General features: G+C 34.2%; 1 protein-coding gene and 1 long non-coding RNA gene across 5 annotated transcripts; one reads left to right on the top strand and one right to left on the bottom strand.

The window, feature by feature from the left end:
- Positions 1 to 246: 246 nt before the first annotated feature.
- On the bottom strand, positions 247 to 1,919 carry LOC119637293. Its single transcript, XR_005247233.1, has 3 exons — positions 1,743 to 1,919; positions 1,379 to 1,625; positions 247 to 1,321 (listed from the first exon to the last, which is right to left on the bottom strand). It is a non-coding gene; the product is annotated as an uncharacterized LOC119637293 (long non-coding RNA).
- Positions 1,920 to 2,000: 81 nt separating this feature from the next.
- LOC119637406 (protein RFT1 homolog) lies at positions 2,001 to 14,037 on the top strand. 4 transcript variants are annotated; one of them, XM_038033407.1, is made up of 8 exons: positions 2,001 to 2,160; positions 2,224 to 2,438; positions 2,495 to 2,688; positions 2,749 to 2,999; positions 3,068 to 3,331; positions 3,394 to 3,776; positions 3,845 to 3,965; positions 4,052 to 5,258. In XM_038033407.1, exons 1-8 carry the CDS (start codon positions 2,101 to 2,103, stop codon positions 4,184 to 4,186), a joined length of 1,623 nt encoding a protein of 540 aa, XP_037889335.1. In that variant the 5' UTR covers positions 2,001 to 2,100; the 3' UTR covers positions 4,187 to 5,258. The 4 variants fall into 4 exon arrangements, with proteins under 4 accessions (XP_037889335.1, XP_037889334.1, XP_037889338.1 ...); XM_038033406.1 differs by having other exon boundaries at positions 2,495 to 2,999; positions 4,052 to 5,257; XM_038033410.1 differs by lacking the exon at positions 4,052 to 5,258 and adding an exon at positions 13,795 to 14,037 and having other exon boundaries at positions 2,002 to 2,160; positions 2,495 to 2,999.
- Positions 14,038 to 14,214: the final 177 nt, after the last annotated feature.

Here is a 14,214-nt window from a genome sequence, read left to right as displayed (position 1 = left end):
GAAATTTTTTGTAGTATTAGATTATACTTCTAATGCAAACTCTAATAATCGCTTTCGTAGATCAAGTTTTGCGGGACGAATGTTTTCCATAAAACGTATTGAAATGTTCCGGCTGTTCTCACTTAACCACAATGTTCAATAAAATCGGCAATTTGTTGATTTAAGCTACCTAGTTATCAAAATAAAGAATTAATTCGAATTCTTATGGCAGTTATGTACTTTCAATAGAGCATGCGATAGCAAGATTTTGTGCATGTTATCAAATGACGTGTTGATATGGGTTTTGGTTGGGTTTTGCCGGAGTTACGTCACTACCAACACTGGTGACAGTGTGTAAACCAATTTTTTGATAGTTACGCAGTAGTTACTTGGTAATATTTGAATTAAACCTGTTTTTTTCGAATTTTATGCACACCATATTCATTGGTCAAAACCTTCGCAACATCCATAACTCAGCTTTGGAAATTATATAAAGCATATTTACGTTCTAGTAAGTCTGGATCGATCCAGGCATGTTTACTTATGTAAAATTCTTTTGTGCATATTTTGTTCATTGCGAATTTGAAGGCGCCGGCTTCAAATTTAGTCAATAAAACATTGAAAACTTCCCAAAACTTCCGATATCACTCGCGAATGGAGCGCTGTAAGCATTTTTCGGAATTTGTTCTGTAAAGTAGTTTCGAAACGATGAAGTTGAATTTAAGAAGTGTAAGATTGTAGCTACTAATACCGCCACTTAACCCAAATTGTGAAGGGGGATGATGAAATTAGATTCCAATTATTAAAAAGGGTAAGTATTTAAAAAAAAAAGTTTTTCAAATATTTAAGAAATGGCAACGCTACACAGTGAAATTTGTACAAATTTGAATTTAAAAAAAAAAATTAATTTGCCATCAAATCTATTTCTATATCTAGAAAATCATGTAGCAGGGTTTAGAAATATTAAAGTGAGCTAGAATTCAACTGGCTCAAAACTGTCAAGGACAAAAATTTTTGCGGGTAAAATATCGGCTAATGTTTCACTAAAGCGGAACAATTTGGTCTTCTTTGCACATGAGAAAAAATGATTTAGGATGCAAAGAAGAGCTATATCAAATGTTCTTTGTGATCACATTATAACAATAAATAATTACACCACCTACTCCACATCAGCATGAACGAGAAGGAAAAATGAACCGAATAATAGCCCTGACAATCATACAATTCTCTTGAACGTATAATTTCCCTATCACAGAACCATCTTTTTCCTCCTATCAACAGTAATATGGACTTTAGAGCTGTCAGGTCATCAAATTCCGTACGTAGTGTATTAGAGCACGCTCTATAAAAAAGAAGTAAAAAAGTTATATTCGAAATGGACCGAATCTCGTATACTCACAACTTTGCTTTTCGCATTTTACTCTCCAAGTTCTTTTATTCGCTTCTGCTCTAGTCAATTTGGGCCATTTTTAATATTAATCTGCGGTCACAAACAAAGTCGATATCTTTATTTTTGCCATCAGGATAGTGCCAACACTAAACGCTAAACAGACACACAGACTGACAGACAAGGTTTGATCAATTCAAAATTTCACGCTAATCAAGAATATATATACATTATAGGACCTCTGAAACCTCCTTTCGGGCTGTGCACGCATTATGAAAAAAAAAAACAAAATGCTTAGCGGTGAGCATAAAGATTAAGTACAATTGTAATAGAATTCTTAATGTTCATGTATAAGTCGGATGTTTATATAAATTACCAATAAACTGCTGCTGCTGGTTTATCCTCTTTCAGCAATAAAAACGCTAAATGATGTCTCCGCAATGGAATCGTGGTTGCTTGACAAATAATTAAAATTGTGACATCGACTTATTGCAAAAATTCCTTATGATGAATGGGATGACGACATGAATGTTTATCTTACTTTACCTACACCTGCGCGTCCATATGAACCCGATGTCAAAACCAGCTGTTTCTCGTTGTATTTTCATTTTTCTTGATTTATTTTATAATCAGTGTGCGGCCTGCAACCTGGATATTTTAATGTAATATAATGTGTTAGGACGATTAAACAATAGAAGTGAAAAAACACAAACCTTTCTAGGGACTCTCAGAACATGCCTCGCAATATTTTAAAAAGCAGTTTATATGACGCTGGATTTAGTATTATTTTTCAAGTAAACATACTTTTTATTTTCTAAATAATAGTATAAAACTATTTGGATTTTTCGCTTCTGCAGATTCTCTGTCGTATAGTCACTTTTGGCATTAATGCATTCATTATTCGTCATGTAGGTCGCGAAGTTTTAGGCATAATGAACGTTCGCCTATTATTGTTGGAGAGTACTGTGTTATTTTTGTCGCGTGAAGCTGTAAGTAGAGCAGCGCTAAGTGCAACATCGCAACAAAGGGAAAAATGCACATGGTCACAACTTATCAATCAACAATGGATAACGTGAGTATCGAGATAATGTGATATGAGAATATATATACGTTTCCATCGCATCGTAGAGTTATCATTTGCATTTTTGTGTGCTTACCGTGCTGTTACGTGTGGCTTCATTGTCTTTCTTCAGTGGATATCGTATATTTGGACCAGTATCGATTTGCATGCTACGCTGTACTACTCTCTTGTGTTATCGAATTGTGCGCAGAACCTCCAGTTTTTGTTAGCCAAGTGTTTTGCTTCGTTAAACTGAAAATTGGTCTAAATACTTTGCATATATTTGTTCGTTCTGTTATTTTTCTAACGATTGCTTTAACAGATTCTACGGCAGCAATTTATGCCTTCGCCGTTGCTCAGTTAGCCAGCGCAGTGACTATTGTTCTTAGTCATTACGGTTTTTATGCTTTCTATATAAACAGCTTAAATCGATATAAAGAAGACAGAAATGCAAGCAGCAGTTGTTTTCTTAAATCAGATTTGAGAGATTGGAGAAAATATTTGTTTGAAAATATGGATGACTTTCCTTTAAAGAAGTTGTCGGACTTCCTTCCAGGTGTAATGAAAAACGAGGTATTAATATCGATGCATGTATGCGTAAAACTATGGTAAACAAAGCTTACATATCTGTTCATTTTCAGAGTAAATTTTTAAACTCCGAACTACAAATTCTTACTTTGAGTTTTCTTAAGCAGGCGGTCCTGAAGCAAATTCTTACGGAAGGTGAAAAATACGTTATGTCTATGAGTCCAGTTTTGAATTTTGAACAACAAGCAATGTACGACGTTGTTAACAATTTAGGAAGCCTAGCAGCCAGGTTTATCTTCCGTCCTATTGAAGACAGTAGTTATTTTTATTTTACACAGACAATATCCCGCGACGTTGCTTTGAGCGATCAAGACAAAGTAAATCTAGAAAATGTTAAATGCAAATTAAACATGATAAGCACGCTTTGAGATCATTTCAGACCAAAGTTCAGGAAGCAGGTATTGTTTTGGGGCATCTTTCGATGACAGTCATCTCTATCGGTTTGTTAGCTTTATGCTTTGGCCAAAGCTATTCACATACACTCTTATATTTGTATGGCGGTGCCGATTTTATAGCAGGCGGGCTTCCCGAGATACTTCTGAAGTGGCATTGCTTAGCGATTTGTTTTTTGGCTATCAATGGCATAACAGAAGGTTATATGTTTGCCACTAACACCAGCCAAGACATCGATAAATATAACTATTTATTGGCGGTATTTTCAATAAGTTTTCTTTTGTTATCCTACCTTCTTACGACAATATTTGGTCCTGTGGGATTCATATTTGCTAACTGTATTAATATGTTTTGCCGTATATGTTACAGGTAAGATTATACCCGTATCACGAACAAGAATGAACACGCACAATTTTTTTTTGTATCGTAATTTTCAGCGCCCGGTTTATATGGCTGCAATACAAACCACTTGGCATAAATCCTTTACGAGATTTTGTCCCTAGCAAAATGTTTTTATTCACTGTTTTCGGCGGAGGCTTTCTATGTAACTCTGCAATGGTAATTAAATTGAATTAATTTAAGATGTATAAAAATATTTTTGTTTTTTCCATTTAAGAAATATGGCTTTTCCATTACCGTTTTAGTTTAAAATTTCGATGACGTCACATTTAATGCTTGGCTTTGGATGCGTGTTTATTGTTTTAATGACATGGGCATACGAAAATAGGGAACTTTTAGAAGTTTGCTGGACATACCGTAAAAGGCTAAAATTTGAATAAATTTGTTTTTTTTTCTATTTTTATCCAATACATACGTTTTGACGAATGCCCGTACATTTTTGTTATATTTTAAGAAGTTCGATAGATATAAAGATATGCGATTTTGTTGTTGTGGTATACATCAGAATCGGGATCGGGAATTTCCACAGACTATGAAACGCAAATGCGAAACATAATGTGAATGTCTGGGTAGGCTCATTGACATCAATTTGTAAAAAAGCAACTAAACATAATCAACTGTTACTGTGACGGCTTTAATTGAGTCGTTGTCGATTAGTCAAAAGCGGGTTACTATGAATGCAGAATGACATATTATATAAATAGGAGAGTATATGGGGGACGGAGTGTATCATGCAATACGTTTCTTTTTTTTACTAACAAACATTGAAGAGCAAAAGTAGTTCATTTAAGATAGTATGTTAAAAACTGTGTTAAAGGCTTAAAGCAGCTTTTGTGTTTTTAAGGACCAGTTTCTAAAGTTGTTGTATCATCAACAAATTTCTGTATTTTTATATTTTTCGCTCAAAGTTTCAATTTGCACTCCTTAAGCTTCTTATTATGTCAAAAATATTGCCGTAACCAAAGCAACATTTGCGAACCTCTCAATTGTCAAACTGTTTACTGTTTATAACTTAATTTGCTTGTAATTCATAAAAAAAATGCGTTGAAGATATTAGGAAATCGGTTAGCCCAGGTAAAATAAAAAACGTACGCTTGTAAACAGTCAATTTTCGCCACAAGCTTGCATATGAACGATCGAAATTTGGGAATAAATCATCAACTGCTCTCTTATTTGTTTTGCCTTCAGTTTTATGCAATGCCATTATATTCGAGATCTCCCACTCCCATGCCCGCATTCTGTAGACATAAACAATGGATAACCAATAAATGAACGCACTAAACTGAAAAAGTTTTGAACATTTAATTTTGTTCGTATCACAAGTTACTCAAATTCTGATGTATTACTGTCGTAAATTTTTTAAAGTATCGCCTTTCGCTTTCGCATTACCGCCAGTCCAAATCCAGCAATGCACATGTAGTCAATTATACACACCTGCATAAAAACCAATGTAAGAGCTATAACTACTTTTCCCATTGAAGTAATGGAAAAAGCCTTAGATTACCCAAACAGTATTAGATTAGATAGAATTGACGATATCATTACAGGTAGATATTCCTCTAAACATTGGACTACATCTTAAATCTAAAATTTAATACAATTTTGTTATTAGATTATCAAAAATGAACGTGACAGTTTTATGAATTATGGTGTGAGTATGATTCTCTAAACAATAGCAAATAAGTTCACAAGTAATTGCGATTTATACAAAAAAATAAAATAATAAGAGAAAAATAAATGGGAAAAGAAGTACAAACGATATGGTGGGCCGCTGTACACCATTAAATGCTCTACAGTCACTTCGCTTTATACATTTATTGATGTAAGGACTTTTCCAAGTAAAGCATCATATGGATCGATAAAGTGGCACAATCCGTACTGTTTTCGATAGCGTTTGTGGTTTAGCCAAACCATATCGGTATCCCAAATTTAATGAAAATGTCTCCATAATTGTGAACAGAATAAGAATATTAGACGGGCAAAGAAGCTTAGATCGATTCAGAAAGTAAATCTGAATTGATCGGCTTAGTAAAAGATGGGCTGTCTTAAGTTCTTCTGGCTGTTGTATACATTCGTTAAAATTTAATATACCGTTGTGCCGCTGGTATTATAAGATATAACCGTAAGAACTAAATGGGAAAGTTACACTTGAATACAAGAATGACCTAAAAAACATCAAAGTTTCATCGTTTTCGTGCAAGCCCTTGCTTTATTGATATACAAGCAATTGCGAACACATAGATACAAAAACTGCCATATCTCTTATCTCTTTTCAATCACTTCATGATTGTTCTTCAATTAGTTCAAGTTGATATAGAAATATGGAAATTATTCTTGAAAAATTTCCTAAATGTTATTTATGCAATTCTTCTCACATCACAACTCGTAGTAATAGCAATTCATAAAATTCGATTGAACGATATATGAGGGGATCTCCTAGTTAATCGTCCAATTTGGCTTACGTTAACGTTTGTCTCGATTGACGTTTCGTCCAAGAGAGGAAGAACTGAAATCTTAAACTCACTTAAAGCAAAATTATTTAAAATTTTTTCACAAATTGAAATAATTTCATATAATTCATATAATTTCATATCTTTCTTTGTTAGGAAAACTTTGAATTATGGGTTTCAGTTTCGAATTTTAATATTTATCTTTTTATTTTATATAATATATCAATACATTAAGAGATGCGTTTACCTATAAAGAATGTAAAATTTTTTAAAATGATTTGTTCAATCCAAATTTTGTATCATATAAGTAAAGGCCAGCTTTCTAATTTTCACTAAACATCTTAAAGCGGATTTGTTCTTTATATCTTTTATTTGAATACAATTCAATATGAAAGTGCAGAAGATACGCTGGTTCACTCATTCGACTCAAAAGATCCAGGATATCAAAAGCTCACTGCCATGGTTTTCATCCGGTCGAAAACCTTACACATAAAATCTTTACATGTGTACACGCAAAAACACGTATATATACCGATTAACTCACCACCTCATTCAACCTATGCTTGACTTTTCGGTTTATGAAACATTCTTCATTTTATGCGGGCTTATGAAAACATGGGTTCCGTGTAGTCATCCAATCATTTCAATAAATATTAGGAATAAGTGAATCGTCGATTTTTATACAACAACGTGTCGCGTTAAAAAACGAGAAAGTAGAGAGATAAAAGAAAAGATATTAAGTTAGATAGAAAAATCGGTGGTTTTCATTAAGGCAGTTAGCTCCTTCACATGAGAGTAATCGTGAGCATAGAAAACATTAAATAAGTTGTTGTAGATACCAAAAAGGGAAAAGTTCTGTCTGATATTGTCCCAGCTTTTGCATTTGAAAACAAGATGATCAGCGAATTCTGATATCAGGCATAAGTTGCAAGTGTCACTGTCAAATGCTCGGGTCATTTTCAGATAAGGTTTGCCATAGGTATGGTTGGCCATAAGTCTATAGAGGACTTTGATCTCCCAAGAAGAGAAAAGAGAGTCCAGTAGAGGTTTAAACGACATGGATCGAAATACTTTGTAGAAAATAGGATCCGCTTTTCCCGTTGCGATGTTTATACATTACTTATTAAGTTCGCAGATGATGGTTTTTCGGATTGAACCATCAAGTTGTGCTTCGCGTGCATAAAGGTTAACTTTTTCGTTGATACAGAAACCGCAGTGATCAGGAATCCAGACAAGGTGGCTTTGCCTAATGAAGATGTTGTTCAGGATGCCATGAATGTCATAGACATATTGATTTCAAGGGTCCTTCTTTTTAATGAGGAGCAGGATAGATCCACTGTCAGAGAAAATGACAAACTTTGTCTTCCAATTCGACAGAGCATGATCGACTGCCTATATAATGGCCAATAATTCGATGAGGGTGGAGGGTAGAGTATCAAGCATTTTGATTTTGCAGATTGCGTTGAGGCAATATTTGACAACAGCAAAAGTTGGTAATTTGGCTTGGAAAGTTGTTTTTATATTCGCGATTTAAGTTTCCTGAAATCCATTGAACAGGTTGTTAAGAAGAGATTTGCGCGATATGAAATTATTGATATCTTGGATACTGTTATTACGAATACCAAATCTGATGGGCGAGTGATGGCTGTTGCCCAAAAATTTGCAATGCCCCAGTTGAAAGAGAAAATTGATAAGTTTGTGAAGGTGAGATTTAAGGTACTACCTGAAAAGAGGAGATTGGCGAAAAAAAGGAAGTTCGGCGAGCCGTCATTAAGGCAACGAAAACTTGTAGAACGCATTACATTAACAAAAGCCTTGCCTCTGTTCGACGTTACTGCGTCACCAAAGAGAGGATGGCATTAATGGCATTGAAATCGCCGGCGAAAAAAACATTCAGAAATCTATCGAGGAAACCAATCAGTTTGTAAATATCCTTTCGATGTATATCCGACGCGGAAAATAGACTGACACAATAACTGTATGTTTGAACGAAGATTTGAAGATCTAATAATAACTACGTCCGCAGACGATGCATATGGCATAAGTCTCCATGATATACCTTTTTTTACCACCGCCAATGCTATCATCTTTCCATTTGGTGGCAGGTGCGTAATTAAATAATTTTAAGTTTGAGACCGATTCATTAGAAAGGGAAATTTCGCTGAGAATATAGACATTGATCTTATTGGAGTTCACAAAAAAAAATCAAGAGAGGAAAAATTTCGCCTGAAATTTTGCATGTTGTATTGGGGGAAGGATGCCATGTTGGGGTGGAGGATAACATCGAGACGGAGCTCTAATAGCTTTGCTGTGGAACATCAAAAGACGAGGCGTAAGTATTTATTTTATCAAGGAACGAGTCTGTCTGCTTTGTCTCGTAAGCAGATTTAAAGGCATTGAGGATATTGGCTAGAAGGTATTCCACTAGTGTGGGGCGTTGGGTCGGGGGTATTAGATTTAATCTTGGTTATTTTGTTATAATTCCGTTGCGTAACAATCTTATTGACCTCTTCATGAATCTCTCCAATGTTCTCAGCGAAAGAAGCTAACGGGAGAGCTGGGAGGTTGCTGTCGCATGCATTTGAATCAATGAATTCATAATTATTCTGAGAGTATTTTCAAGAGAGAGTTTTCTATTGTCATTATCATATTGACTTGTTCTTCTTCCTTCTTTCTTGTAGGGCACGAGTATTGTGGTAAGAATAGACACACAGGAGACATTTCATGATTCATTCGTGCATTTCGGGGAGCTTTTACATTTAAGATAACGTGAGTTTTTAGCTTGCAGAACTTCACTATTTGACCAAGCTGAACACATTTAAACCATTGTCTCAAACCCGCTATAAAGAAGCTGACGTATAGAATGCATTGCCGAAAGACATGGTTTTTGGTTTTGGGCTTTAAAGCCGATTTTGACATTCGCGGTTGGTGCATAGGTTGTATCGTTCTCAGGCGGTTTGCGATAGAACGGATCGGAATCGATGAGGAAGCATTTTTCCCAAATTTTTCGGTGAAGGACTTAAGAATGCATGCTTCAAAACTTTTTTGGGCAAAGTCGTTATTTAGAATAAAATTGTTTGCATTGGATATCGAGTTAAAAATGTGCTTGGTCTTATCATTGCCAATCACTTCCATGATATTTAGACCAGTGAACTATTTTATTTGCACATGATTTCACGGCTTTGAGAGAGCGTTTCTCGCAGCTGTCTCGCTTGTTTGTTAAAAACCTTCAAGTATTAAGCATAATGAGCAGCCGTGCAACCATATTGTATTACAGGAAAATGTATGCAAAAACATAAGGTCTTAGAATTAAATAGAAACAAATTTGTCTGAATATAACAAACAAATTAAAAGAAATAACAATAAGGAAGTTAATATAAACGAAAACAAGCTTGTTTATTGATTAATGATGAAAAGGCTGATTAGATAAAAAATCTAAACAAACAAGGAAATAAGGAGTAAGACCATTTTTTTAAATATGTAATGTTGATGGACTTTTTTGAGTCAATTCGACATGGTTTGAGTCAATGTATGTGGATGATCGTGGGAAATTACAAGAAACTATGAGGATGGACTCGGGCAATTTTGATATGTTTTATGTATTTCCTAAAGATCAACGTAATAAGTATTCAATGCGTTCGCCAATTTCAGCTAAAGGTAGGGTTTTTTTTACACTCGTGTATTTTTATAAGAAGAATACATTTAAATTCATTCGAATGGATTGTGATTTTTTAGATATTCAGCGCATGACGATAGTTTGCAAAATCTCTCACACTTGAATAATTTTTTATAAAATTTGGTCTGACATTTCTTTATAGTATTATTAGGAAACTATGATGCAAATTATATTTTCACACATTTCAGGAATGCCGCATTCGGGCTTCGACTGTTTAGTAACAAATAGGACACTATACGAACATTATACAGAAGTCAAATGTTGAATTCGAGAAATTATTATGTTAATCTCTGCCTAAAATTTTATGACACCATCGAAAGATCAATTTTTATATTAATTACTCCATAATTTGCAAAATTACCATTTATTATTCTCCAATAAAACAATTTGATGAATATATTTCAACCTTAAAATAAATGGTCTTTATTGCTTCTTTTTCATTTCTTAGAAACAATGCATGTTATAAACCGATGTTCGAAATCACAGAATATAGAAAAAATGTACATTGGTGCAAGGTGAACATAAATTAGATAAATAACTTTAAAATTTAAAAGAAGCGATTATCCTCTCTGCTTGTAGTTTTCTTTTTTTTTTTGTGTTATTTTTACGTGTATATGCAAAACGATACAATTTTCCAACTCCCATAAGGTTTTTTACAAAACTCAACAAAAATGAGAGCCCTAACACGAAAATAGGATAATATCTGTGAATTTTTTTGACTCTGTTTTTCCTCGTAATCTGGCTCCTTTTAACGTTCGAGTTTTAAAGAACATCATTATAAAGCCTGCAAGGTTGCAAATTTTTTTTTTTGATGACTTGTATTTGCACGAAAAGATGTATTTATATAAAAAATTGAAATTATATTTATATGAAAATTACTTCTGTTTAGAATTATAAGAAAAGTGTGGGTAGTGCGTCCGCCTTCCGACCGATCTATCAGTAGCGACGTTTCATATAGTGCCTGATGCTTCCACTTTTAAGTCGAACGTACATAAGTACTAATTCTTTCTTCCGTTTCTCTCTACGTAAAATGCCCATTGTGTCATCTTCTCCATGAGTGGCTGGAAAGAACCAAGAAACTGCTAAAAATTTAAGTGGTTGATGACTCCTTCATGCGAAAACGTTAAAGCATCGTTATTATTGTTTTTAAATATAATTGTTTGTAAGCAATAATTGCGAACCTTCTAATAGAGGATAATACAGAGACGGACGAAGTAACAGGGTCTAAAGATGCTACGATGATTAAAAATATATATATTATGTAAATGGTCATTGCTAGATGTAAAAGGCAAGGTGAAGTATAAATATAAAAAGTTTCCAAATTGCTAAAAACTGCTAGTAATGTGGACATATTTCGCATAACTGCAAAATGCAGTTCGGCAGAGTAAAATCTTCTAGTCGAAGAAACTATAGCATTTTACCCAGGAAAATATTCGAGAAAATCTGGAGCTCTGCAGCCTCTCGTTATATTCGGTCGATTAGAGGAGCCACTTCGAGGTCTCCCACTACAAATCATGGGCCAAAGGAGACCATGGGTAGGGCAGGGTATACAATGTCCCGCGGCTTTTGATATGCTTGTTCGGTAAGTAGGTTTTGCTCGTTTATTCCCTTAAGAGTATAGCACGTGTATTTTTTTTAAACGTAACCGTCTATGGAGAGTCCGTGATCCAGAAATTGAAACCTCGCCCATATCTCTCCAAGTAGAAAGCAAATAGCTTCTCAACTCTCTATTACCACCGAATATCTCATCGATTCTGAAAAATTGGAAAGTGAGGATTCTTTCATTGATTTTGGGATTGATTTAGAGATTTATTTGACCAAAGACTGTGTTTTAATCTACACGTTGAGTTCTCCATTAATAAAACTAGATCAGCGTTTATGGAAAGGTGGACCGCAGAGCTTGGCTACCCGCACGCAACAAAAGGGCTTGGTAAGACCAACGTGTCACGTTTGTGTGGCCTCCTTTCAATAGCTGTTATATATAGATTCAACAAAATGACTTCAAAAGTAATTCTTGCTCAGCAATTTGAGATAAGACCAGGTAGTATGGTAAACAACACCTTCGACTCTCCGACCTTATTAGAAGAGATTAATTTTAACGTTCTTGCAAAAATTTTATTTTCATAAAGCTTAACCAACATAGATGTAATTGAAGCTTCAGAGACGCTATAAGCTATATATATTCTTGATCAGCGTGAAATTCTAAGTTGATTTAGCCAAGTATGTCCGTCTAGTTGTTTGTGTGGTGCGTGTTGTTGGCACTCTCCTGGTCGCAAAAATGAAGATATCGATTTCAAAATTGGTAGAAATATTGTAAGTTTTTGCACACAGATTGGTATTAGAAATGGGTCAAATTGATCAGAACAGAAACGCGCAACGAAGCTTAAACTGAACGCGGCTCGGTTTTTTTAACAAAAATTTTTCGATACTTGCTCGTTACTCGGAAGTTATTAAAGTTATAAGTCTGAAATTTTCCAAATTTATTTTGCGAAGCACTCTACCATTTACGTGGAAAAATGGAAACAATCGGCCATGCAAGTAATTAAATTTTATAATTATAGGTTAATTTTAAAATGGATATAATGGACACGGGGATTAATTTTTTCTTAATAATATCAGCGATACAGATATCAAATAAAAGAAAAGAAAATGGAGAGTAGAATGTGAAAAATCTAGTGATGGGTATGCGACATTCGCCCCCGCCGAATATAAATTTCTTACTTGTTATAGCTGAATACTATGTATAAATAAATAAATAATTAAATAAATATACATGACCATACTCATAAAGAACGTATGGTGTTTTAAAATCGCTTGGAAATTAAAACTTAATTTTGTATTACATAAATAAATGCGCACTTCTCAATTTTCACAAAATATTAATCCAAAATTATTCCTTGTAGCTTCTATTTCAATACAATTCAATCAGAAAGTGCAGATGTGCCACTTTTAATTTCTTCACTTATTCGCCTCAATTGGGAGACTTCTAGCGAAACGTCGACATGGTCATCAAAATAAGCGACGGGAACTGGAGGAATTAAATTCATTACTTCCGCACTGCACTTTATGACGCACTCAAATGGGTTAGGCGTACTGGCGATAAAATTAAGATATTCGGCAAGGCGATGAGTTTTTGTTATTTGTTGATCCATTGCGCTTTTTCAATAATAGTGACAGTATGCGATTATGTATACAAAAACTGATGATACAGGATTGATTACAAGCTTTGGCGGATTAAGAGTACTAATTAGACAATTGGAGCAAAAAGTACAAAAAAAGAATTATTTTACTTACTTTTCACAAAATAAAATTGTTTGTTTTTATTCAGCAGTTTGTAAGTAAACAACTTTTTTTCACACATTTTTTTCTCAATTTCGAGCTTTTTTTTTCTTATAAATACAAGTCTTTTTTTTTTTTTTTTTTTTTGTTTGTATTTGGTATGGATTGGACCTTTTAACTTAAATTTAGATCCATAATCCAGTAACTATATAGAAATCCATTGCTGATATTCATAATTTCACGTGATGATGAAATAATGATGCTTTTTTACTAAATTTTTTGATTTTTTTGCTTTCTAGGTTATGTTTGACTCTTTTCTTTATTTCTTTATTTCAATTGAGTAACACGCTGTAGTTGGTTGTGTACACCCCAACGACAGCATGAAGACTGATAAATACAAGTCTAAACGATCAACACTGACTCCAAAAACTAATGCTAACGCAGAACATGAGCTATTCAGCTTACGCTCGGTTTAACAAAGAAACCGCATCCAACTTCAGAACAGTTTGGATGCAATTTTTACTCGCACTTTTTTCATTCGTCAAATTGATTCATTTAAAACGTTTAATTTTGTTTTCTCCAGGTATCTCAACTGCAATTGCTTGCCATATGATACCTGTATCCACTATGTATAATATACGTAGAGACGGCGTTGGCACCCAATTAAAAACTAACACCAAATGAAACGCCAAATAGAGCCAATGGAATAATCAGTAGCACATCAAAACGAGCACGTCGTGACGTCAACATTCCTACAACAAATATTGACTTATCTGGATTAAATTATGATCCCAATAATCAAAATCGATTTGCTATGTTGGCGAGAATAGAAAGTGAGTATATTCCACCAGGCAACCATCCACCAAAGCATAAACCATATTTCAATCCCAACGCGTTACCGGAGACTTTTAAGTTATAACGCTCGCGAATCCTCTTACACACCGTTAACGCAAAAGGCATTGTAGAACAATTTTAGGCCAAAACACCAACATTCAAAGTTAAA

The sequence above is a fragment of the Glossina fuscipes genome, unplaced genomic scaffold, assembly GCF_014805625.2.
Source record: "Glossina fuscipes isolate IAEA_lab_2018 unplaced genomic scaffold, Yale_Gfus_2 59, whole genome shotgun sequence".
In the NCBI taxonomy this organism is placed as follows: domain Eukaryota; kingdom Metazoa; phylum Arthropoda; class Insecta; order Diptera; family Glossinidae; genus Glossina; species Glossina fuscipes.
This window is presented reverse-complemented; position numbering and strand designations above follow the sequence as displayed.